The sequence below is a fragment of the Tenrec ecaudatus genome, chromosome 18 (genome assembly GCF_050624435.1).
Source record: "Tenrec ecaudatus isolate mTenEca1 chromosome 18, mTenEca1.hap1, whole genome shotgun sequence".
NCBI lineage: Eukaryota > Metazoa > Chordata > Mammalia > Afrosoricida > Tenrecidae > Tenrec > Tenrec ecaudatus.
Window position 1 is genome coordinate 8,670,939 of NC_134547.1, and position 23,441 is coordinate 8,694,379.

General features: G+C 56.4%; 2 protein-coding genes across 2 annotated transcripts; one reads left to right on the forward strand and one right to left on the reverse strand.

Moving 5' to 3' along the window:
• Positions 1 to 661: 661 nt before the first annotated feature.
• HRC (histidine rich calcium binding protein) lies at positions 662 to 4,259 on the forward strand. The gene is made up of 6 exons (XM_075536970.1): positions 662 to 2,649; positions 2,729 to 2,799; positions 3,243 to 3,311; positions 3,500 to 3,554; positions 3,903 to 3,939; positions 4,139 to 4,259. Exons 1-6 carry the CDS (start codon positions 816 to 818, stop codon positions 4,173 to 4,175), a joined length of 2,103 nt encoding a protein of 700 aa, XP_075393085.1. The 5' UTR covers positions 662 to 815; the 3' UTR covers positions 4,176 to 4,259.
• PPFIA3 (PPFI scaffold protein A3) lies at positions 4,200 to 23,441 on the reverse strand. The gene is made up of 27 exons (XM_075536969.1): positions 23,192 to 23,441; positions 22,821 to 22,922; positions 22,366 to 22,530; positions 21,516 to 21,590; positions 20,599 to 20,673; positions 19,994 to 20,215; positions 18,242 to 18,388; positions 18,017 to 18,151; positions 17,784 to 17,867; positions 17,522 to 17,653; positions 17,011 to 17,073; positions 16,809 to 16,888; positions 16,345 to 16,489; positions 15,582 to 15,769; positions 14,301 to 14,523; positions 13,465 to 13,628; positions 13,239 to 13,366; positions 12,570 to 12,663; positions 12,197 to 12,278; positions 10,592 to 10,792; positions 8,789 to 8,851; positions 7,383 to 7,558; positions 6,863 to 6,960; positions 6,429 to 6,604; positions 6,271 to 6,339; positions 5,906 to 6,077; positions 4,200 to 5,420 (listed from the first exon to the last, which is right to left on the reverse strand). Exons 1-27 carry the CDS (start codon positions 23,429 to 23,431, stop codon positions 5,362 to 5,364), a joined length of 3,558 nt encoding a protein of 1,185 aa, XP_075393084.1. The 5' UTR covers positions 23,432 to 23,441; the 3' UTR covers positions 4,200 to 5,361.

Genomic DNA, 23,441 nt, shown 5'->3' on the forward strand with positions numbered 1-23,441 from the left:
CTCCTAAGACTCAGAGACTGGCAGGGCCACATGTCCCCTGGCCTGCTTTCTGACGGGACAGCTGTGCCTCTGTAACTTGAGCCCCCACCCCGTGCGGTATTTATAGCCCAGGCCCTGGCTGGTTCCCCAGCCCCCAGATCTGGGTTCCAGCAGAGCATCATGTGTTGGAGGCAGGACTTCTTTTTGCTCCCTTTCCAGGTCTCCATATTGGCAGCCACCATAGTAGTCTGTTCCAACTGGAAGTGCCCCATAACCCTACCCCTCCCACTGCAGGCGTCCCTCCCCTCAGATATGTCCTTCCTGCCCTCTGAGGTGCCCTAGGGTCCCCCACCTTGGCCAGCTACAAGCCTAGCCTTCATCTCTCCAGTTGCTTAACACAAGCTTGTTGGCAGCCCAAAGCCTGATCCCTTGGCTCCCCTCCCCTGGCCAACGAGAGACCCCCTCACCCACCCCGAGCTGGGCAGAGGCAAAGGAGAAGGAAGGGACTGAAGGGGACGGACCCAGAATAACTCGGGCCTAGGAGTAAATTTAGCCACAAACAGGGGAGGGGAGAGACCCTATTGGCTGGGAGTGGGGAGGGAGGGCCTGAAGTGTGGGGGGGGGGTCAGAGTGCTGTGGAGACCTTGTTGGGGGTGTCCAGAGCTGGGTAGAGAGGGCCAGAGGAAAGCAGACTGACTGGAACCGAGACAGACAGCACGAAAGCAAGACGTCGAGAGAGGCAATCCCTCTTGGACAGAAGGACCCCACGGTTCGCCCTCCAGCCACAGGGACAGCGAGAGCCAGAGCAGGGAGAAAGTCTCCTCCCGTCCGTCCCCATGGGGCACCGTGGGTCATGGCTACACACTCCCCTCCTCTGGGTGGCAGTGGCCAGCCTGCTCCTCCCCCCTGCCATGACCCAGCAGCTGAGAGGGGCCAGGCTGGGCCCCCACAACTGCAACAATAACGCAGGTGTCGCGGGGCACGCGGAGGCTGACCCTCACGTCCACAGCCATGCGGGCCATCAAGAGGGGGGTAAGGGCCTTTCCTCGGAGAGCAGACATCATTTCCACAGCCACAGAGAGGAGGACGAAGATGTCTCCAGTGAAGAAGGGCTATGGGTCCACAGCCACAGGTACGGAGGCAACCATGAGGAAGTCTCCGATGAGGAGGACACCTTCCCCGAGCACACTCACCAGGTCCGTGGGCCTGAGGGGGATGTGGGGGATTCCGATGAGCATCAATACTCCTCCATCCCCAGCCGCAGGAGCCACGGCCATCAGGAGGATGACGGAGACGAGGACGCCTCCGGGGAGCACCATCTTCCCGTCCACAGGCATCTCCACCGTGGAGGAGCAGATGAGGAGGGGGAGGGGGAGGCCTCTGAGGAGAGGGAAGCCCAGGTCCGCAGAAACCAAAGGGAGGGCGATGAGGAGGATGAAGATGTCTCCGATGGGCGCCGCCACCACTACCATGGTGCCGAGAGCCACAAGCACCGATCCCACGATGAAGGAGATGATGGCGATGAAGATGGCGACGAGGATGGCGACGAGGATGACGGCCGCCACCACACTGCCGCGAGTCACAAGCACCAACACCGAGGAGGAGGAGGAGGAGGAGGAGAAGACGATGGCGATGACAAAGACGATGATGAGGATGATGACGATGGCTACCAGCCTCCCAGGCACCGAAGCCGTTGGGACGAAGACGACGAGGAGGTCTCAGAGGAACACCACCACCATGTCGCTAGCCACAAGCACCAACCCCGTGGGGGAGAAGAAGATGATGATGGTGAGGATGAGGATGGCGATGATGGTTACCAGCCTCACAGGCACCCAAGGCACAGGCATGAAGACGGCGAGGAGGTCTCAGATGAGTCCCACCACCACGTCACCAGCCACAAGCACCAAGGTCATGGAGACGAGGAGGAGGGGGATGTGTCCACTGAACGTTGGCACCAGGTCCCCAGACATACCCGCCATGGAAATGAGCAGAGAGAGGAAGAGGAGGAAGAGGAGGAGGAGGAGGAGGTGGTGGAGGAGGAGGAGGAGATCACAGTCAAATTCAGCCGCCAAGTTCCAAGCCACCAACCTCAAGGTCACAAGAGTGAGGAGGAGGAGGAGGAGGAGGAGGAGGAGGAGGGTTTCCCAGATGAACCTAAGGAAGCAGTCCCTGGCCATCATCACAGAGTCCCCAGGGAGGAAGCTGAAGACATCTTTGCCGAGTTTGGTCATCAGGTCCCCAGTCATGGCCACAGAGGGTCCATTGAAGAGGAGCTGGACCCCCAATCCCTAGAACCCACAGGGCCCAAGGACACAGGCCCTGGAATAGAGAGTGATTCGGAAGAGGAGGAGGAGGGGGTCAAGGAAGACCAGGGGTCCCAGGAAGAAGATGAGGAGCAGAGAGAGGAAGGTGTCCGTCACATCAGACTGGACCCGAGGGATGACGAAGAGGAGGAGGAGGAGGAGGAAGGCCATCGCCTGAGCCCGGAGGAGGACGGAGAGGAGGTGGGAGATGACCAGGAAGAAGGAGGCCAGCAGCAGCTGGAGGAAGAGGAGGAGGAGGAAGGGCTGGAAGAAGATGAGCTTCCCTTTACCATCATCCCCAACCCACTGGTCAGTCGGGAGATGGCTGCAGGTGCCTCCAGTGAGGAAGAGAGTGGGGAGGACACAGGTGAGTGGCCTGGGCCAGGTGGGGGTGAGGAAGAGAAGGATCGGTAGTCTGGGTCACTGCTGCCCTCCTGTCCCTATAGGTCCACAAGATGTCCATGAGTACGGGAACTACCAACCAGGGTCTCTGTGTGGTTACTGTGCCTTCTGCAAGGTATATGCCCCCGCAACCCAGAGTCACCTGCCATTTGCCCCAGGCACCCCTGGGGTGCCATTGGAGGGCTTGGACACGGGACAGGGAAGTTCTGGAGGTAGAACGAGGCTTCTGGGGGCAGGCTGGGGCCAAGCTGGAGGCCAGCAGGCTCGGGTGGTGGTGGAAAGTCCGAGGTCAAGAGTGGGAGGGAAAGAGACACACCCAGGGCTTACCAGGCTGTGAGAACGGAGGGGCAGGGGAAGGTTCCGCCCAGCGATGGGAAGGTATGGGGGTCATCCCTAGAGAGGGAGCCTGGAGTGGGTTTGGGGAACAGACTCTGAGCTCATTGTGGGAAGTCACAAGCACGAGGAGGCCTGAAGACCTGAGGGCGGGGAAAGGGTGGCGATTGTGTCTTCCACAAGAGGTTAGGGTTTGGGCCTCACCAGGCTCCTCCCGTCCCCCAGCGATGCACCGAATGCGAGAACTGTCATTGCGACCAGGAGAACATGGGCGAACACTGTGACCAATGCCAGGTGAGACCAGCCGCTCAAAACGGCGCCCAGGAGCCCCATCTGAGGACCCTGAACTCTGATCCCAAACTGACCCGAAACCCTCTCCGCGGCAGCCCGCATTCCACCGCGGAGCTTGGCCACGCCCCGTGGCCACGCCTCCGCCGCGTGACCACGCCTCCCTGCTGACTCCCTCTCTCCATTCCCCTCAGCACTGCCAATTCTGCTACCTCTGCCCTCTGGTCTGCGAAACCGTCTGCACGCCAGGTAAACGCGGGCGGAGCCCGGAGAAAACCCGGAGCAGGGGTGCCCCTGCACCTGGGCGAGGCGGGCAGGGGTTGGAGGCGGGGGCGACCCGAAGGGGCGGGGCCTGGACGGAAGAAAGCTAAAGGAGACCCAAGGTGAAGTACTGGGGAACCAAACCTAACAGACGTCGAAGGGGCGGGGCTAAGTGGAGAAGGGGCCCGCCCAGAGTTAGGGGGCGGGGCTTTAGAGGAATTCCAATAGAACTTTAGCCTGGGGGGATAGATTAGAAAAAGGGGTGGGGCCAGCCCTGATCCCAGTGGGCTCTGCTGCTTTCGCCCTCCGAGTACCCTTCCCTCTTCTCTCTCGCAGGAAGCTACGCCGACTATTTCTCTTCTTCTTTATACCAGTAAGTGTGTGTCGTTGTTGGGCGGAAGGGGGGAGTGGCTTATGGGGCTTTTCCACCTGGAACTGAGTCTGAACGTTACTGGACTTACTGGCTTTATTGGACTCTGGTGCACTCTATCTGGGTTAACGGCCTCTGAGCGCCCTCGGGTTGGCTTTGGACCTTCCGGCTCGTGTATTTGACCTCTTGGTCCTCCCTGCAGAGCCCTGGCCGACCTGTTGGAAACTCCGGAACCTTGACCCTGCCGCAGTGCAGCATCCCTTCCCCGCCAAGAGCCCCCTTCCAGAGTCATATTTATTTCTCTGAATAAACGTGCCCCCCACCCCCGAAACCTATCAGGCGTGGGAGTTTGCATTCTCAAGGCACGGGGAGGGGGGGGGATCTGGACTCGTGGGTCCAAAGGAGGAGAGACTTGAAGGCCTGGGCTCCTGGGTCCTTGGATTGGTTTGTTTGGGTAGTTTTTTTCATTGTCCTGCCGAATAAACCAGTCAGCGCGGGGTGGGGGGCTTTTGGAAACAGTTCTCTTTACCCGTGATCACTGAGTTGGCGCCCGGGGCAAGGAGGCCGACGAGGGTCCGGGGTGAGGGCTCACCCACCGTCCCCCCTCCCCCCACGCCACGTCGCCCAGTGGCATCTTGGAAAGAGGATTCTCCCATGCAAACCCCGGAGCCAGAGGGGAACGAGGTACGCAGGTCTGCGTCCCCTTTCCCCGGGGCACGAACACGGCAACAGCACGGGGGCGGGGGCAGGGCCCGGGGACACGAGACAAGGGGGGCGGGGGAGATGGGGGACACCCCCACCCCCGCACGCAGCTGACCCAGGGGAACAGCCACGGGGTGGGGCCGAATGGTACCGGGGGCGAGGCTTGTAGCAGCGAGTCACCCTCCGCTCCTTTCGGAGGCAGAAGGAAGACTTGGGCCCCGCGACTGAGGAGGACAAAGGGGAGGGGCAGCCTCTCCTAGCATGCGGCCCCGGAGGGAAGCCTCGCCCCCTTCCCACAGGGAAAGGGCACCCGTCTCCCGTCGGAAACTGATCAATAAATTACAAAGTAGAGAAAAGGGAGGCGGAAGGGTGCGGCTGGATTTCTTCCTGCCCTTTTCCTCTCCCGGTACCACCCGCCCCCCGACGGTCCGGTTCACGTGGTTTGGTCCAGGCCATTGGTGAGGCGGGGAAGCGCATCCCCCGCATGTCTGTACAGATGGTCCAGTCCGAGGCGTGCGCTTCCCCCGCCTGCTCTCAGCAATCCGAGGTGCGTGCGGCCAAACCCGGCCGGCCTGAGCTGGCACTGCCCAGCCTCTGGAAGGCTCTTCCATCCGAGTGAGGTCACCTGCATTCTTGCCGAGCGGTGCGTCCAGCGGCGAAGATCCAATGTGCCGCCCTGCACCCACGCGGTAGCCGGGTACAATCCTCACCTGGAGGTTTACACTAGCAGGAGTATGTCCGGACCGAGACGCCGTCTGCCCGGGAGCTCCCAGAAGTCTGGCCTGGAGGGAGAACCAGCCTGAATCACCTTTCCCATCAAGACCGCTCCAAGTTCTTGTCTCTACCCTCTAACGATGGGATGGGCCGTCCATGCCCTCCCTGCCACCACCCCCGGTCAAGCCATGAATTCACCCACATGAGTGGCACTGGGTGAGCTGATTTCCCGCCCAGAGTGGAGGAAGTCTGGCTTAATGGAAGGGTCTATTTGTCAGGGGCGGTGAGCAAAGCTCTCAACAAATCAGACTCACTGCCATCGAGTCATTTCTGACTCAGTGACCCTATAAGACAGGGTAGAACTGTTCCTATGGGTGTCCGAGACTAACGCTTTACAGGGGTAGAAAGCCTCATCTTTCTAGGTCATTTCAGAACCTGAAGAGGGAACCTTCTGGCATGGTGACTGGATCCACACGCGAACTGAGGGCAGGGAAGATAGAGCGGGGCTGTCTAATTTGGGAACCTCCCCCGAACCCCCATCCCTCCCAAGCACCTTCTGGCTGCATTTTGCGGAGAGGGAGCCCCGGTGAGCCCAGGGCCCCTGCTGCGGCTGAACGGAAGTTGGGGGGCAACATCTCAGCTGAGTCCGGAGTTACGCCTCGGAGGTCCTTCTCTCGGAACATCTTCCGCCAGGATGGGGAGCGGCTGAAGGACTTGGCACTGTCCTAGGTAGGAGAACCCAGGCAGGGGACCAGTGAGGGGACCAGAGTCCATTCCTGCTTCTCTGCACGCCACCGCATGGCCGTGGCTCCACCCCTCTCTGCAGCTCACCTCCTTTAACCCGCCCCTCCAGCCCCGCCCCGAAACATGACTCAGCCAATCAAACCCCAGTTCAGCCCGGCCCACGGTCTCACCCACCTCGTCCAGCCGCCTGTCTGTGCCCATGGAGATGAGGTTACTGAATTCTTTCTCCAGAAGCTGCCGGGCCTAGGGAGGAGAGATGAGCGCGGGCTTGCAGCTGTTAGCCAGAAGGGCCGCTAAGCATGCTCGAGCCAGGGGGCCGCGCGGCAGCTCACCTGCGCGTTCTGCGTGGGGATTTGCAGGAGCAGGGCCAGATCCGAGTAGTCGAAGGTCTCATCCAGGGCGAGCAGCGCCCCGTGCACCCCGCTCTCCGTGAGGTTGGTGGCGAATTCCTTCAGACCCAGCCCGGACACCCAACCCATGACCCGCTCGTTGGACCACACCATCACGTCTGAGAAAGGAAGGGACCCCTCGGCTGAGGTCCTCCCGTGGCCAGGCGGCCCTCTCGGCTTTCCTATTCTTGCCCCGTTTTGCTGGCCCCACCCTGCATTTCTAAAGCCGCCCTTCCCTGGCCTCCCACCCCTGGTACTTGGGAGCTTCCACAAGCTCGTGGGAAAAATGAAATTTAAAGGACGATGGCATTTTCCCACGAACGTTTTGATGCCCTGCCTCCAGGTTCCCCGTGGGGCTCTTCTGCGCTTGCGCTCACCTCGGATCTGCGTCTGACTTTCCTCCCGCCGCCGCTCCAAGTCCTTCCGGTCGTAGTTGAGCCGTTTCAGGCACATAATCCCGTAATGCAGACTCACCCTGAGCGGCAGGGGAAGTAGAGTCACAGAGGCGCCTTCACAATCCCATTGGCTGCCTCTCCTACCATGTCCTAAGGCATTGGCTGTGGTCTTCCGGGGGAGGCTAGGGGAGGTCCTCCATTGTGGGAATTCTATTGGCTGTTGGCCCTCCACAAAGGGGGGATGGATTTGCCACGGGCAGTTTATTGGCTAGCCTGAAGGGGGTGCGGGGGGTCAATTAGCCAAACTCTCTCAGGAAGTGAACTTTTCCTAATGGGCCATCCTCTTAGAGTTAAGGACCCAAGGTACAGGATTTTCTAAGAACCCAGGCTGACAGGTCAAAAATAAGCCATGGAATGTCCCTTTCTGTCAGTCCCATTGACCAAAAGACTCTAGGGGCTGGGGCTTCCCCTGGGCTATTCCCACTGGCCAGGCAGCCCCCACCTGTGGAAGCTGTCCACCATCTTGAGTTGGCCCCGGAGTTCCTTCTTGTTAAGGTGATCTAGCATCCGGGCATCCACCAGCGACTCCATGAAGTAGCTGCGGTACTGGGGCAGCCCCAGGCTGGGCAGCCAGTCGTTCCCCACCCACTCGTGGTTCATGTCGCCATATGCCAGGATCTGGGGCCATGGGCAGGTGGGGAAGGGGTCAGGCCCTCGGCTTCACGCCCCCTCACCATGTATGCATGAAAGGGGCTCAGTCCACCCATCTTCCACCCAAAGACCTTTCCCTACCCCAGAGGAGGACAGGGACCAGTCTCTGCTTAGGACAATGGATCAATCCAAAATTGGCGCCTAAAACTGCATCAGCTCAGGCACTTTGGCCGCTCAAAGGGATGGCCCTGGGAGTCACAGTTTCAGCATCACCCGTGAACTTGTTGGAACGTCAGGACCTTGAAATTCATCCCAGACCTACAGCCTCCAATTCTGCATTTCTGCTAGATCGCCAGGGGATCTGAACTGTACATTCGAATTGGAGAAACACCGGTGGGGCACTGCCCCAACCTTCCCAACACAAGATGACCCGGTCCAACATCACTACTCCACCGAACCAAGAAAGATGTCTTCTTCCACCGTTAGCTCCACCGGCCAGGAAAGACTAAGTGATCCGGCCACCACTTGGCAAGTTCTCGAAAAGTCTAATTCCAGGCCACAGCCCGCCCAAGACAATATTCTGGAACCCAAAGTCCAGCTCTCCCTTTAGGCTAAAGGAGATAGTCCTGCCTCTGGCTCAGCTCCAAGTCCTGGTTGCAGTACCTCCTGAAAAATTCATGCCTCCGCCTTCATCAGAAGCACCTATGGCTCCATCCTCCCCAGCTTCTCTGCCTGAAGTGCCCTAACCTTCCTGCCCGTTGGACCTGTCCCCTCCCCCCTAGTTCCCATCAACATTGCTCAGCGTCTCCCTCTAGTGGCTATAGTGGAACAGCACCCTCGCAATAAAAATGACCTGTGCACACCACACTGACAATGAAGCGCGTGCACGTACACACACACAGCTACCATGTCCAGAGCTGCAACGTCCCCCAGCCGTGATGATGGAACGTTTCAATAAGGGTAAAGGCGGGGCTCGAAGGAGGGGTGGGCATCCATGCAGCGTGCACAACCTGTTCATGCGCCCACGTCCCGCCCCACGCCCCCTACCTGCTCCCAGCTGATCTCCTTGGTCTCCTGACCCGTTAGTGGGAAGAGGGGAGAGAAGGGATGGGTTACAGGGCAGGCAGAGGAGGGTGGGAGGAAGGGAGGGAGGAAGGGATGGGCAGACAGCTACAGACTCAGTCTCCATCCCCCACCCCTGCAAAGGGTTAGTACCACCCCACCCCACCCCCAAGGCCGTCGACAGGGGGCACTCACAGGCTTGGTGGTGGCTGTGAGAGACTCCATCTCCTCATGCGTCATCCACACGTTTCCTGTGGACTGAGGGGCAGGGGGTGTTATGGGCGTGGTGGGGGAACAGAGATCCAGCAGGAGAAGGGAAAGAGGTGGCGCCCCTTGGAGACCCCAGGCCATAAGCATTCATCCTATCAGCTCTCAGACTCCAAAAGGTCATCTCTGCTCAGCAGTGACACGCAAGTGTGTGCTAGGCACACACAAAGCCTGGGCTTTGGGGCTGGACAAATTCAGGTCGGAATTTGGAGAAATTTGAATACTGAGTCGTCGATGAAGTTTAACAACGTTTACACTCTTAGAGGCGACAACAGCGTGGAGGCTATGTAGGAGAATGTTCTTTTTAGAGGATATCTGCTGTGGCTACTACTTGGGCTGCTAACTGAAAAGTCAACGGTTCAAAACCACCAATTACTTTGTGGGAGAAAGATGAGGTTTTCTACCCCCGTAAAGGGTTACACTCGGAAACCCACAGGGGAAGTCCTACCCTGTCCTATACGCTCACTAGGAGTCAGCAATGACTCGATGGCAGCGAAAGAGAACTGGTCATTGTACCTTCGAAAGCGCCAGAGCCACACCAAAGAATCAAGAAAGTGGCCAGCAGTCTATTTTACCTTATAGCGACTCCGTGTGGTTAAAACTAGAACTGCATCTCTGGGTCTTCAAACACTGCAAAGGTTTAACCTAATTCAAGGTGATGGGGTCAGGTAAGCCCGGGAGCGCTAACTGCAAGATCAGCCACTCCAAGGGGCAAAGATGAGACTTCCAACGCTCGTAAAAATTTGCCTGGCCTCAGAATCCCTATATGGGCTTGCTCTGGGTGGGAATCGACACCGTGGCAATAGAGGGGTGCTGTCGGGTAAGCGTTGGGCGGCTACTAACCACAAGGTCACCGGTTCCAACCCACCCACTGCTCCTGGGGAGAAAGACGAAGTTACCGGGGCCCATAAATATTGACCAACCTCAGCAACCCGTAGGGTTGGAATCGGTTCGGTGGTGCAGTTAACTCGCTGGACAGCTAACGGTAAGATTGGAAGTTCAAACCCCTGCAGAGGTACTTCTAATCATCTCAGTCATTGGGACAAAATAAAAACAAAAGCCTCCGACTCTGTCCTACAGTTCTACTCTGACATCCACGGGTCGCCTCGGGGTTGGAATCGAAAAATTCTGGTTTTATGCCTCATTTTCTGCCGGTTCGACCTTTCTCTGAGTTTCACCTAATTTCCAGCAGGCAGGTTCAAAGGTTCTCTTATCCAATCGTTGGAGCAAATGGATAATAACAGAGTCCAAACAAACAAACCAATCACAACCCTGTGGGGAGAAATTAGGTGTTGAAGTTACCTAAGTACGTGAGAGGGAAGGAGAGGGTATGTTGAGCTGATGAGTTAGCCAAGGCCTCTGGGAGGGGGTGGCATCTGAGCGGAGACCTCTAGGCTCAAGAGCCAGTCACTGGGACCAGGGAAGGAATGTCCCAAGCAGCCGGAATGGCCAGTGCGGAGGCCCAGAGGAGAAGGCGCAAAAGGTGAAACAATGGGAAGCAGGGCAAAGTGATTTTTGCAAGAAGTGGTTGGCCTGGCGTATGAACCAGATGACCGGAAGTGAGGGTAGAGCACAAGCAGGAAAAGCTGAGGAGAGCTGACCCCACCCCCAAATTTGAGGTGCAGAGCAGCCAGGGGCAAGACTGGAGTGTGCAGGCCCCCTGGTGTGCGAGGCGGGCGGGGGGGGGGGGGGGGGATGCTCGATGAGCGAGCACCCGGATTGGCCGCTCACCGTGCGGGAGGAGGCAGGGGCCGAGGGTGACGTCAGAGACACCATCTCCTGGATGGCCAGGCGCAGCTTGAGCCGGTGCAGGGGGTTGCTAATGCCGATCTCCCGCTGGATCTCCGTGTCCGACAGGTTGGCCATGATGGCTCCACTCTTGACGTTGGCGCGGCAGGCGGCCACGTACCATGCGGGCATGCCTACCCACAGCTGGGCCGCAGGGAGGGGCGAGAGTGAGACCAATTTGCGATCCCCCCCTTCTTTCCCACCCCCACCCCACCCCCCGCGATGAAAGGTGGGCGGAGGGGGGGCGCGTCAGAGAGATTGGGAAAGGCAGCTAGGGGAGAGCAGGAGAGGCCTGTGGATGCAGTGAGAAAAAGCAGAGAGTGAGCAAAACGCAGAGACCCTGGAAGCGTCAGAGAGAAACATCCTCAACGGGAAGACCAAGGAGCATAGCAGAGGGGAGACAGACAGGAGCTGAGCAGAGGCTCACAGAGATGGAGGAGAAAGGGAGCAGAAAAAGGCATTGGAGAGAGAGAGAGAGAGAGAGAGAGAGAGAGAGAGAGAGAGAGAGAGAGAGAGAGAGAGAGAGAGAGAGAGAGAGAGAGAGAGAAAGGAAGACCTGAGAGATGGGAGGATGCACAGAGAGACAAACAAGCAATCCAAGAGAGAGACACACACACACAGACAGAGAAAGACCATGGATGGGCGGAGTGGAGACCAAAGCCCATCTGTAGGCAACTGGACATCCCCTTACAGAAGGGTCACAAGGATGAGATGAGCCAGTCAGGGTGCAGTACAGGACTGATTAAACATAAAACTTTCCTGTAGTTCTTTAACGCTTCCTGCCTCCCCCCAACCACATACATACACACACACACACACACACTATCATGACCCCAATTCTACCTTACAAATCTGGCTAGACCAGAACATGTACACGGGTACAGATAAGAGCTGGAAACACAGGGAATCCAGGACAGATAAATCCCTCGGGACCAATAATGAGAGTCGTAATACCAGAAGAAGGTGGGGTGAGAAAAGGGGAACAGATCACAATGATCTACATATAATCCCCTCCCAGGGGGACAGACAACAGAAAAGTGGGTGATGGAGACAGCGGTTGGTGTAAGACATGAAAAATAAAATTTATAAATTATCAAGGGTTCATGAGAGAGGGAGGCAGGGTGGGGAAGGGTGGGGTGGGGAGGGGGAATGAGCTCATACCAAGGGCTCAAGTAGAAAGAAAATGTTTAGAAAATGATGGCACCATATGTACAAATGTGCTTGACACAATGGATATATATATATACGTGTGTGTGTGTATGTGTGTATGTGTGTGTGTGTGTGTGGATTGTGATAAGAGCTGTCAGAGCCCCCATTAAAATGATTTTTAAAAGAAAGACAGACCACGGAAGACCGGGAACCAAGGTGGATTTCGTCACAGCGGCAGGAGTTGGCTGGGTGAATGGGAGTAAGAAGAGTCTGACCTTTCCCCTGTCCCACCCTCACCCTCCACCACCGCTGAGCTAGGAGGATGGTGCTGACTCCATAGGGAAGGATGTCAGAATGGTTGGGGGCGGGCGTCAAGAGGGCATTTCTGGGCCCCAATACCTCCAGCCAGGAGACTACAGTGGGCCCATCCCAGGCAGCAAAGGGCAGGCCCTGGCGGCAGGCCTCCTCCAGGAGTTCGTGCCTGGAGTGGGGAAAGAAGAGAACAGAGTCGGTCACGGTTGAAGACCTCCAGCCCTCTTGGACAGCCCCCTTCCCCACACCCTCATTCTCATACATGCAGAAAACACAGACACATTTAAAAACGAAGCCAGGCTTGTGAATCTCTTGCCCTCAGCCCCATCGAGAGAGCAGACTGGAAGTTCTCCGGTTCCCAGGAAAGCAGATCCAAGATCTGAGTCATCCCCTCCAGCATTTTATCATGTGTGTCCACACAAGCATGCATGTGAATGGACACACACACACACACACTTACTTCCTCTTGTTCCTTCGGTCCTTGTCTCCTGGACCTGTCAGCTTGGCTAGCCCCAGAGGGTCAGTGGCCAGGGTCTCATCTGAGGGTGTCCCCGCTGGAGGTAGGGAGAGGTAAAAATTTGGAGATTTCGGGGAGGATGCAGGAATTGTTCGTATTGGGGGTGATGAGGAGGATTCCGGGAAGACAGAGGAACCAAGAGAGTAGGGATAGAGACAGACCAGAATCACCTCCCCCAAAATTACATGGAGACCTCCCCAAAGTAGGGCTCCATCAATTCCCTGGAATGCCCTTGGAGAGGTGGCGGCAGTCCTGTACCAGTTAATGTTTAAAAGCTGACTACCCAGGGGAGGACAAAAGGGGAAGCTACCCTGATGTGGTAGCATTGGTCAATGCCCCTGGTGTAAATCATCCCACTGATGTCGCTACAAGGTCTTCGGGAGGCCCGTCCTCCTTCTGTTATTTAATAAATAGTTCAGGAATGAATCGATTTGACTCACCCAGTCATTCCAGAGGGCCCTCTTTCCTTTTCCTTACTCTTCCTCTATCCCACGGCCAACTCGCGCCCCTCCCATATTCTGAATTGATTACCAAATGAATGAAGATGTGAACGAATGAAACAGATACATCAAAAAGAAGAGGAAAAAAAGAGACGGGATCAGGGGTCCTCACCCAGGGAAGAGCTGTCCCGGCCTGGTGGTCCCATGCGCCCCTTCTCCTTCTTGCCAAAGAGACGGCCTATGGATGACTTGATGCTCTTCTTTTTGGGGGCCTTGTGCAGAGAATCCTGGGTACCCTCGCTGGGTAAGAAGGATAGGATGAAAGCAGATCCCATACTCCCCAAGTCTTCTCCAGACCTGTCTCATCCCCGCTAAACATGCTCCTTGTCCTTCCTGACCTGCCCCGTGAAGGTCCCCCATCTTCCAGGGACCCTGCCTGTAGTGCCAAGGCCTGGGTCATTCTCTCGAGGCGGGCGGAACGAGGGGTGGGAGGTGGGGTGTCTCCTGGGATGGCTGGTCCTTCTCCTCGAGGAGCCCCAGCTTCTTCCTTGGGGACATGATTCTGAGGATGGAGAGAATGAGTTCGTCATTTGAGTTGAAGGAGTCGTGTTGGGAATTCCCCCACGAGTCAGGATGTGGATCGGACTATGAGTCGGAGATGCATCTGGTTTGGGGAAGGGGTGGGAAACCATTTCTGAAGGTAGCCCAGGTTAAGGGGGGGTTGAGCGGCAGAAATGTGAATGCGGTCACTGCCATGATCGTAGGGCTTGGCCAACGCATCTTTCTAGTTTCTGAACTTTTGGTGTCAGCAGTGGGATCTTCTCACTCGCAGAGAAAGCTTATAAAGGTATAGATTCTGGAAGCAGGCAGTTGGGGCTCAAGTCAATAAAGTAAGGCTGATAATTCTTGGGCCTCTCTCTACAGCCAGTGTTGAGTATTTAATATAGTCCTTAAATATTTGTTTAGTCCTAAAAAATTTTTTTTTAATTAATTGTATGTGGAAACTTTGGTGTATAAAACAGGTGAAAGTAGGCCAGAACTAACTAACAGCTGAATAGTTAAGGATGAAGAACCTAGGGTCTCAACCTCCCCTTTTGAGTTGAACCTTTAGGGAACACGAGATTTTTTTTTTTTTAATAAACCCCTGGTGTCAAGAGTTAGTGTGGTTATCTGCCAGAAAGCCTTGTTTCTGACCACCCCCGCCCTCCAACCAAGGAGACTTCAGAACACTCACGGCCTTGTCAGTGCCCTCACGGGCAGGGCTAGGGGGTGCCAGACGGGGTGTTGAATGACCAGAACTGGGAGGGGAGGGGCTGGCGAGAGTAGAGGTGGTGAGAGAAGGGGGTAAGGAGCAGCTGCTTCGATAGCGGCCCAGGGAGTCCAGGCCAGAGCTGGACACCCGACTCTCTAACTCCTCTGCCCTCTGTTCCGTTGTCTCCTTCTCCTCTTGGATTAGCCTGAGGAGGACAGGAAAGGAGACTAAGTGAGACAATGAAAGGAAGAGGGAGTCTGGGAATCGCAATGGGCCAGGAAGCCCTGGCGGGTCCAGGGGAATTCTGGGGGAGGCACCATGAGTTTATAGGTGGACCCATCAGGGCCTCGTGGTTTCCAGGGGTATCAAAGGGTCATGATAGGCTCCGGAGGTCACGGAGAGATTAGGGATGTCAAAGGGTTCGGGATCTACTCTGGATGGTTCTCTCAGTCCCAAGTGGTTCTGGAAAAGCATAAAAGGATTATTGTGGGTACGAAGATGAATTCCAAGTTGGATTCTAAGGGCAAGGTTCTAATGTGATTGGATATGTCCAGGGGCTCTGAGGATCTAGGACCTGAGAAGGTCAAGGAACTGTGAAGTGTATGAGCGCTGATGTATCAAGTCAGAAAGAAGATTGAATGGGAGGTGGCAGTTGTGTCCGTGTGTTTGTTGGGGGGAAATAGGGGGGTGTATGGCTGGAGGAGACTTGCTGAATAGGAAAGACCCTTGTTGGGGTCTGGAGAGAAGATGTGATGTCAGTTGGGCTTGCTTAATGAGATCTGGCTATAGTGGGTGGAAACACTTGGTATGCAAAGTTGGGGTTCTTGATGGAGTTAGGGTAAGATTCTTGATCGTCTGGATCAGGAAGCTTATTGTTTCATGCTGAGAGTCGTGGTGTGTGCTGGGAGGTTCTGGGTCCTGGCTGTATAGAACCACACAATCCGTGGAGTACTGCAAAGATCCTTGACGTGCTGGGTTGAGATTTGGGGGATTCCGTCTTTGGGGGATTGGGAAATCATGAATATGCAGCACACAGGAGAATTCTAGGGGAATCCTCAGGGATTCCTGAATACTGGAGGGAGGGTAGGGCTGTGAGAATCCCTTGAGGAGAGTGGGGAGGGAAATGCACTCAGGCTTTCAGATCGGTCTGCACAGCCAGAGGGACTGAGAGTGAGGCCCTTTTGAGCAGTTTGAAATGGAAGGTAACGGTTGTTTCGATATAGTTGGGGGGGGGGGGGTCCAAGGCTGGGCCCAGCTGCCTACTTGATCTCCTTGTTGATAGCCTCCAGCTGCTCCTGAAGCATGATGGCCAATGTCTGCACGTCAGCCTGCCCACTGGGGGACAGCAGCTCAGCCCCAAACATCCCTTCCGCTTCCTCCTCATCGGAGCCATCCAGCTCCCCAGGAAATGGCGGTGGCATGGACCCGGCAGGGGCAGATCGTTCCCACTCCTGTCTCTGTTGCAAGGACAGGGGCACGCAATAGGATGATCCCAGGGGGCGGTTGGCACTGGTCTTTGCTCGCCCCCTCCTGACCTCTCCCACTGGCCCTGACATGGGCCATACCCCTTGAGCTGGATGGGTCTCACCATGAGACATAGCCTCCATGCTTCCCCAGCCTACCTTTCTCTCTTGCTCGGTCCCCTTTTCCTGCTCCCCTCAACTGTCTCCAAACCAAGACCCCCCCCACCATCCAGGATGACCCCAAACACTGTTCCCCTTGACCCAGCTTAAGCTGCTTCTCTGGCAGCCTCCTACCATTCCAACCTCCCCCCCCCCCACCAGATCCCTCCTCCGCCCCCACCCCTTTGTTCCTCTAACATTCTCACCAAGGATCAGGGTATCCACAGGAAGAGATATCCAGGCAGGTAAGGATGATGGAGTTGGCAGGAGTGGGGGTGGGGGTGCAGAAAGAGAAGGTGGGGTGAATCCAGGAGAACCCTGCTCTTCAGTTCAGAGCTCCCCGTCTTTGGATCCATTTCCCAGCCCAGCCTTGCTCAGTCCCATCCCCAGAGGCAGCTGCTGACCTTGGAGGACTCGTCCTTGACCCCTGACCAACGGCCCCTCTTGCCTGCCCGGCCGCTGCCAGCCCCATAGGGGTCCAGATGAGCACCAGAAGGCAATGTGGGTGCCTGGGAATAACGGAGCTCCAAAGCACTGCCAGGGAGAGACCTGTGGGCATGGAGAGGGCAGTGAGGTGGAGGGGGTGGGTGTGTGGAACAAAAGAAGGAAGCTGTGTGGGATCTATGGGGCAGGATGTGGGTCTGCGAATTGGGCTAGGGATCAGAAGTCAAAGGTCAGAGAAAAGTGCCCTAGGTTACATCAAAAGAAGAGGGAGGCATGGCCGCCAGAGGGCAGTGAACGTGCCTGGAGAGCCAGGCATGAGGTGGGGAGACCTAGGGATGTGAGTAGGAATGAGTTTGGCCATGGGGGATGGATGCTCCACAGGCAGAGCTGGACTCCCACCCCCACCCCGGGGGCCTACTGTCACCTAGAATAGGAAGATGGGGGTCTCCCTCTCAACTGGTCAATCTCCATCTGCATCCTCTCCATCTCTGCCAGGAGCTGCTCCTGAGGTGGGGTTTGGGTCGCAGGGAGGTGTCACAAGAGAATCTGCAAGCCCCTCCCACACCAGCCAGGCTTCTGGTCTCTGTCATGCGGGTACTTGACCCGCCTATCGGGGGGCCCTTTACCTTGTTCAGCAACAGCTCATCCTGAAGCTTCTTCATGTTGGCGATCTCCTCACTCAGGGAATTCTGCAAGGAACAGGGGGGTGTGGTGGGGGTGAGGGGGTGGGGCCCTAGAGGCAGCAGACCCTGCCCTTCCCCCCACACCCCACCCCCGCAAGAAGCCTCCCCAACACGGAAAATGGCCAGAGGAGAGTCCAAGGCGAATGGGGGTGCGCACAAATGGATAGCTGCGGGGGGGGGGGTTTGGGGGGTCTAAAGATGCCCTGGAGGGAGATGAGTCCCCAGGGAACCCCAGAATCTGTCATCTTGTTTCATCTCAGGATTCAAAGTTGGAGAGTGCAGAAGGTCAGGGGTTTTAGGGGACTCCAAGGACTCCGGGTACAAACGCCCCAGGATTCGGCCTTGGGGTGGGCTGAAGGAGAGCAGAGGAATCTGCAGCATGTGGGGCGCCTCGACTTAGAAAGATCGCAGAAAAGGGATCTGGGGGAGAGGCCTGTGCCCTCGAGGGCTGCACCTTCTCCTCTAGAGCCCCCATGCGTTCCTTGAGGTGGAGTTGCAAGCGTTCGTTGGATTCGCTCAGCAGCTTGTCCACCGTCTCCGACAACCGCTTGTTATGATCATCGTTCATCTTCTCCCGCTGCCGCGCCTGCGCAAAGGGAGGGAAGTGGGTCAGGGCTGCTAAAGCCCACCTGGCGCAGTGCGCTGCCTCCCCGCTTAAGCTCCACCCCAATGCCAAGGCCCCGCCCCCACCAAGTCCTCTGGCCCCGCCCTCTCACCCGCTGTAGCTCCTGATTTTTCTCCTCCAACTGGGCCTCCAGCTGCCGAAGCCGCTCCTCAAAATTCCCATGGCGCTCCTCGGCCTAATGAATGAAACCGATGACATCAGGGTCTGCCTCACTAGGCCACGCCCCTCGGAGCTCCAGGCTCCTCCCCTGCGGGCCTCCAGACACCCCCCCCAGGTTCAGGTCCCGCCCACTTCTCCAGGCTCCGCCCCATCTCTCCCCTGCACCTTGTTGAGCGCCGCCACGCGCTGTGCCAGCTGCGCCTCTATCTCGGGCAAGGTCTCCGCTTTCTGCAGTGTCTGCTGTAACTTCTGCTTGGCGTCATCCAGCCACTCGGCCAGCTGACGGCTCTTTTCTTCACTCTGGGGTGCAGAGAAGCCAAGAAGGAGCAGGGCTAGGTCACCTGGGCGGTAGCCCAGCCCCCACCCCATCTTTCCGGTCATACACCCTACCTGCCGGTACAGTGACTCCTTGCTGGCCAGCTCGTTCTCCAGTTTGTCGTTAGCATCGTGCAGAGACGTGGCCTCCCGCTGGGCGCTCAGGTAGCGCTTCTCTAGCGTCGTGATTCGCTCTTCCATATCCTCGCGCTGTGCCAGCGCCTGCAGAGGTGAACAAGGGCCATGTGGACCAGAGCTCCCCAAAGGGCCAAGGGTATAAGCTAAGCTTAGAACCCCAAACCGGGCGCCCCAGGGTAGCCTGGGAAATGAAGTCCCTTGTTGTCTGGTTTTATCACACTTGTTCAAAGCCTCCAGGACTAGTCCACCTTAAAGCCCTGCCCACTGCAAATTTTAAGTGATTTCAGAGTAATGCTGACTTCGATTCTCTGAGAATTCCACAGCCTGCGGGCTATGGCTCTACACTTCTCAAAAATCCAGGCCTCACAAGAGGAGGAGCCAAAAATGGGTGGCTAATTGCTTCCTTTGTGGTGATACCAGAAGGACTGAATGGTGCCCCGTTACCGTTCAGTACTGGATCTTTTGATCAATGATTCTATATTAGAATCCTGACCAAGAGGGGGGAATGTAGAACGGAATTATAAATCCTCGTGTAACCCAGGCTTTGTGGTGGCTTGGATGAATCTTGGAAACTATTACCTTGAAATCATCTTTAAACCTTAAACTAAAACTATGCCCAGAAGTCTTCTTATTAAACCAAAAGATAATTTAGCTTCATTAGCAAAGAGTGTCTGCCTTGAGCTCTGTGCTCTTTTAAATAATGATCTCTATGGGATCCAAAGACAACAGCAATTCCAAAGATTAGATAAGAGTTTAGGAGTCAGTGGGTCTATGTCGGCCTGGGAAAGAACAATGCAGAAAGAAGGGGGGGACAGGTTACACAAGTAGAAGAATGCCATCCATGTCACCGAGCATGCAGAAATCAGTGAACTGGAGGGTGCATGGATTCCGTGTACCTTTTCGACAAATATATATACTGAGACCTAGGGACATAGTAGGTTACACATTGGGCTGCCAACCACAAGGCCAGCAGTTCAAGACCACCCAGTGTCCTGCGGAAGAAAGATGAGGCATTCTACTCCCCTAAAGAGTTCCAGTCTTGGAAACACACAGGGGCAGTTCTACCCTGTCCTGTAGGGCCGCTATGAGTCAAAATATTCCGTGGCAGTGAGTTTTTGAGTTTTGTGTTTATCCTCAAAAGCTCTGGTGCAGCCCAGGCTTAGAATCACAGAGCACGTGTCCTAGGGTATCCTGGGAAACAAAGTTCCCATCCATTTGGGAGGCAACACCTTACAAGTCCAGAGGAGGGAACCACACTTCCCAGCAGCCCCTGGGAGCCTTTTACCTTAAAATTCAAGGTAAAAAAAACCCTGGTGGGAAATAACAAATAAATGCTCTTCACTCGTTCTCATCCACTGCCCTCAAGACCCCAGGTCCTATGGTTTCCAGCAGCCCTTTGTGCTCAGGAGTTAAGTTCAAGGATCCTACACCAGGAAGGAGTGAAATGCAGACAAAGGAACTCAACTTAAGGTTCAAGAGAATTCCCCATGGGTCACATAACAACTGCAGGTGGGTTGCTATGAGCCTACTCTTTGACAAGCTTCATGGGTCCGGTTTGACAGGTGAGGGAGACCCCTGAGGCTCAGAGCCGGGAAGAGCCCAACACAAAGCAAGGGGGGCTCTGGGCAAAAGGGGGGGTGGGACTCAGGGGAGGGGCGGAGGGCAGCCCACTAGGGGCTCCGGCCTCACCTCCTTGAGGTCTCGCTGCAGCTTGGTGCTAGCTTCCTCGGCCTTGCCCAGCTCGCGGTGGGCAGTGCCCAACTCCTCCTCCAGCTGGCTCATCTGGCGGCACAATACCGCCAGGCGCTCACGCAGCTGGCACACCTCCGCTCGCTGCCGCTCCAGGGCCTCTTCCAGCTCGGCTGTCCGCCGGTTCGAGTCCCCACCGGGACCCAGACCATTGGCAAGGGCCTGGAGTCAAGGTGGGGAGGGAGGAAGAAGCAGGGCCCCAAGTTCAGAAGAGTTACACAGAGAAGGGATACAACGAGAAAGCTGATCAGCTGGGGCCAGGGGGTTTCTACTTTGCACACCTGTGGTCACCATGTGTGTCAGGTGGCAACTCACAAGGATCGTGTAGATCCACATACGTCAATAAGGCTCATACAGTTAGCTAAGTGCCATGAATCTGAAGGCAAAGGTCAGTAAGGGTCTTCAGGGTTCAGCTGCCCTGGAGGGTCCGTCAGGGCCATATTAAACTTTTTTTAAAAGGACCATCAGAAAGTCGGGGGATGGCATGAAAGAAAGTCACACGGATGGGGAGTCATAAAGAAGCAGGAAGGCCTTCCGCCTCTCACCTGCCCGTCTCCATCCTTGCCTGGCTCCTCCAGGCCCGAGCGTCGCCTAGACATCTGCTCTCGAAGATTCAAAGTCTAGAAAAGCAGAAGGGGGTTCAGGGCAAACAGGCTCTAGGAACTCCAAGTTCTACTTCCACTGCCACTGTTGAAGTCATAGGAGCCTCCATCTGTGCTGCTGCTAGTCCTGTTGGAACTAACCCCATCCCACCCCAGGGTCTACCCATATGCCCACCCACTTGGTTACTCCTTGACTGTGCCCTCACTCGTCCTCTGTTGTTTTTAGATGCCCTGGTGTAGGTTCTGACCCACAGGGATCCCACGCGCAACAAAAGGAATCACTGCGCTGTCCCGCACCCCCTCACCGCTGTTGCTGTGTTTGCAGCCACCGTGTCGATCCACCTCCTGGATCCTCCACTCCCCCCACGTCTCCTCCACTTGACCAAGCCTGATGGTAGTTCATCCTTCCTCAAGTCTTCCCTTAATCTTGCTTTAGCACCCTCTTGTGGACGTTTCCTTTGTAGCTTTGTCTCCCCATCTAAGGACCCTCCCCTTCAGCATCCATGCCATTGACCATTCCCTTAGCCCACCCACAGTAACCCAGTTTAGTCTGACTCTCAGTGGGAGGGTCTCCCTATACCCTTGTCCACTGAATTCCTTCTTTGGAACTCACTGATTTTCTCAGGAGTCCGACCCCATTGATTCTGCATAGTCTAACCCTGTTAGTTCTCCATAGTCTTACCCCATTGGTTCTCCATAGTCTCACCCCATTGTTTCTTTGCCTGAGTTGCACCCCAATTGATTCTCTCCCAATCAGTTCCCCTTCTCCCATTCCACTGGCTATCTCCTAGGCCTTATTCCATGGGTAGCTCCTTAGTCCCTCCCCCATTGGCTTAACCCCATTGGGGGCCACATGCCACCTCTTGATTGCTCAGCTCCAACTCTTCCTCCAGCACTGCCACCCGCTCCAGCGCCATCCGCAGCCGCTCGCGGACCTAAGAACGGAGGCAAGACAGGAGTGAGGTGGGCCGGGTTAGAATGTCTTTGCCCACTCTGGGGGTGCAGTAGATTACTTGTTGGTCTGCTAACCACAAGATCAGCGAACTGTTCAAATCCATCAGATGCTTTCCGGGGGGGGAATGAGGCTTTCTGCTCCTATAAAGATTTACAGTACCAGAACACACACACACACACACACACACACACACACACACGGGAAAAGGGGGGGGGCGGAGAGGGAGGGGGAAATGAGGACTTGATGCCAAGTGGAGAGCAAATGTTTTGAGAATGATGAGGGCAATGAATGTACAAATGTGCTTTACACAATTGATGTATGTATGGATTGTGATTAGAGTTGTATGATCCCCTAATAAAACTATTTTTAAAAAGACAGTTCGACTCTGTCTTATAAAGGCTCACTATCAGTCGGAATCCACTCAATGGTAGTGAGTTACGATCATACTTGGGAGGCGATCACAATGGGCTACCCTGACAGTCCCTTTCCCTAAGAGTCCCAGCCCACTGCTTTCTATTATCACTCAGACTGACAGCAATCAACATTCTTCCCCCACTGGACAGCCCCAGCCAACCACAGCCAAAATCCCACTCTTTCGGGACAAACCAACCAATCACAATCCGAGTCCCTCTTACACTGGACAGCTCCAGCTAATCACAACCACAATCCCTCCCATGCCAGGCAGCCCCAAGCAACCGGAGGTGGGTTTCCGTCTTCGCTCCCCTTCCTTCTCCATCCACTCCGAATCTACTCACCTTCTCATCCAGGGCCTTGTGGTGCTCGAACAGGGACTTCAGTGCCTTCAGCACCTCCACCTCGGAGGAGACCCCCCCTGGGGACTGGGCCTGGCGCTTCACCACGGTCATGCGCAGAGACCTCTCGTGCCTGGACACCAGGCACTCCAGGTGTTCCAGGAGAAGCTAACGGTCAGGGCATCAGTCCGAAATCAGCGGGGATGGGGTGGTGAAGGGTCGAGGAAGAGTGGTCCAGAGAGGTGGGGTGGACACATGGATAAAGGTGGCAGGTCAGGAAAAGAGGGAGGGAGAAAAGGGGGAGAGGTGAAGGATAAAAAGGAAGATATGGAGATTGGGGAGGGGCCATAAAGGAAGAAAGGCGTCGGGAAAGGGGAGAAAACCAGAAAGGAAGACAGGTGAGGAAGCATCCGTCTGTGGCCCCGCCCACTCCAACTAGGCCCCGCCCCCAATCTCACCCGCGTGTTGTTCCGCTCCGCCTTCAACTCCGCAATTTCCTCCTCCCGCTCCAGCAGCTGCTCCCGACACAGATTCAGTTCCTTCGTCAGGGCTGCAAACTCCTGTCCGGAAATGAGCCGGGTCCCAAGCATCAGATCAGCACTTGCCCCTCTCTCACATTCCAGGGGACTCTAAAGTCTGCAGGCCCCGCCCCTTCTTGCTAAGCCCCGCCTGCTCTTCCCTCCTGCTGCGGCCCCGCCCTTCAAGGCGAACCTCCTTCAGGCTCCTCCCCTCCAAGCGCTAAGCCCCACCTCTCCCTGATCGCCCCCTCGGCTCCGGCACGGGCCCAGACCCCGCCTCCCCTAGGCCCCGCCCTCGGCTCCGCCCAGACCTGGGGCAGCGCGATGCTGAGCTGGCGCTGCAGCGAGTCCTTCTCGTGGCCCAGCTCGCGCAGCCGCAGCTGCGCCGTCGCCAACCCGTCCTGCGCCTCGCGCAGCGTCTCCAGCAGCCGCTCGCGCTCCGTGAGCATCGTGACCATGAGGCGCTCCAGCTCGCCACCTGCCTCGTCCGGGCCCAGCGCCGAGCCCCGCCGGCCATCCTCGCTGATGGTGGGCATCACCTCGCACATCATGGCGGCGGTG

Excerpts from the sequence above, each read along its gene's own strand:
- PPFIA3 (XM_075536969.1), bottom strand. The coding sequence starts at position 23,431 with ATGATGTGCGAGGTGATGCCCACCATCAGCGAGGATGGCCGGCGGGGC. Across the intron at positions 18,152-18,241 it reads AGGAGTCACTGTACCGGCAG|AGTGAAGAAAAGAGCCGTCA; the intron begins GTAGGGTGTATG and ends TCTGCACCCCAG. Across the intron at positions 10,793-12,196 it reads CTGTAGTCTCCTGGCTGGAG|CTGTGGGTAGGCATGCCCGC; the intron begins GTATTGGGGCCC and ends CCTGCGGCCCAG.
- HRC (XM_075536970.1), top strand. The coding sequence starts at position 816 with ATGGGGCACCGTGGGTCATGGCTACACACTCCCCTCCTCTGGGTGGCA. Across the intron at positions 2,650-2,728 it reads AGAGAGTGGGGAGGACACAG|GTCCACAAGATGTCCATGAG; the intron begins GTGAGTGGCCTG and ends CTGTCCCTATAG. Across the intron at positions 3,555-3,902 it reads CGAAACCGTCTGCACGCCAG|GAAGCTACGCCGACTATTTC; the intron begins GTAAACGCGGGC and ends TCTCTCTCGCAG.